We start from the raw sequence: 1,262 nt of genomic DNA on the forward strand, positions 1-1,262 counted from the left end.
AATTATTTTTAAAAGCAAATGAGAAATTCAGAAAGAGCATAAAAGTGATTGATTCAAGTTTTTTCCTCGGTATTTAACTATCTGCCTCTTATCAACTCCAGTTCCATTAATAATTTATTCTAAAATGTCAGTATTTTTCACGATCTGTGCTCATGTCATGTTGTTCATAGGGCAAGAAATAGTTTTAGCAGGATGTTTTGGGGGTATAAATGTTGTGCTATTTTGTTTCATAGAATTTTATTTTGTTTTATTTTATTTTATTTATTTGTTCAAGTTTCAGTTATTTATTGATTTAATCAGTGTAATTTCCAACATGATTTCATGCATTTAGAGGAGAAATATTTCCTGGTTAAGTGGAAAATTGTGCGGATGTGGCTTCTGGAAGACCTTCATTCTAAAGCAGCGTTATAGTGAAACATTTCATTTAGAAATCTGGACATTCCTTCTTCAGCTTGCTGTAATCCACGTTCACTGTGTAGAACTTGTATTGATCATTAGGACCCAGTTTGTTCCAGGGCTCTGGGTTATTTCTGTCCCAACAAACATCTGGATTGAACAATGCCAGACACAAGAGATACAGTGTTGCTCCAGAAGCTCCAGTTCCAATAAATACAAAGAGGGGGATCAAGCTCGGATGCTTCTTGGCCTGACCGAGGATCTGGCAGAGCATGTTTGCGGCAGAGGTCTCCGATTGGAAAGGAGAGAACCAACCTAGCCACCAGGCCCTGAGCTAAAACGTGTCTGCCTTTCATAGAATTTTAAACATATATGCACTTAAAGAATTTAACATTTCTATTAATCCAATACATTTACTGGGGAAGAGGTCATCTGCCCATACATAGGCCAGCATACCAAGAACTTGTCCCTCTGATGTGATATAAATCACTGTGCTTTCAGGCCAACATAAGTCAAGAAGCAGTAAGGATTTTTTTCTCCTTGTCTGATGTTTTCCAGTTAACTTGTTGACCACCATTTGGTGCTCTGAGTAACAAACACATGTCAGAGGTTGAAAGGGCAGAGGTGAGATGTGGGGAAGAGACAGGTCTCTGCAGAAAAAAGGCAGAAGAGAAAGATATTTTATAATTTATCAGAATAGGAATACTAGAACAACAGGTTTTAGGAAGAAATAGACATTGCTCTTTTAAAAACTGAAAGATGAAATTCACATTTTACATAGATTGAAATAAACTAAATATTGTTTTTCATTTTCACCAAAAATTAAGACTGTTTCTCTAATGATCAATGATGTTGAGCTTTTTCTT

The 1,262-nt window shown here is 36.1% G+C and overlaps 1 protein-coding gene across 1 annotated transcript; it reads right to left on the minus strand.

Moving 5' to 3' along the window:
- Positions 1-310: 310 nt before the first annotated feature.
- LOC129044387 (cytochrome c oxidase subunit NDUFA4-like) lies at positions 311-739 on the minus strand. The gene has a single exon (XM_054502318.2). The coding sequence runs from the start codon at positions 668-670 to the stop codon at positions 425-427; it is 246 nt and encodes an 81-aa protein (XP_054358293.1). The 5' UTR covers positions 671-739; the 3' UTR covers positions 311-424.
- Positions 740-1,262: the final 523 nt, after the last annotated feature.

This window comes from Pongo pygmaeus, chromosome 1 (assembly GCF_028885625.2).
Source record: "Pongo pygmaeus isolate AG05252 chromosome 1, NHGRI_mPonPyg2-v2.0_pri, whole genome shotgun sequence".
NCBI lineage: Eukaryota > Metazoa > Chordata > Mammalia > Primates > Hominidae > Pongo > Pongo pygmaeus.

What these genes read in the sequence shown, in the direction of transcription:
- LOC129044387 (XM_054502318.2), bottom strand. Translation starts at nt 670, where the DNA reads ATGCTCTGCCAGATCCTCGGTCAGGCCAAGAAGCATCCGAGCTTGATC.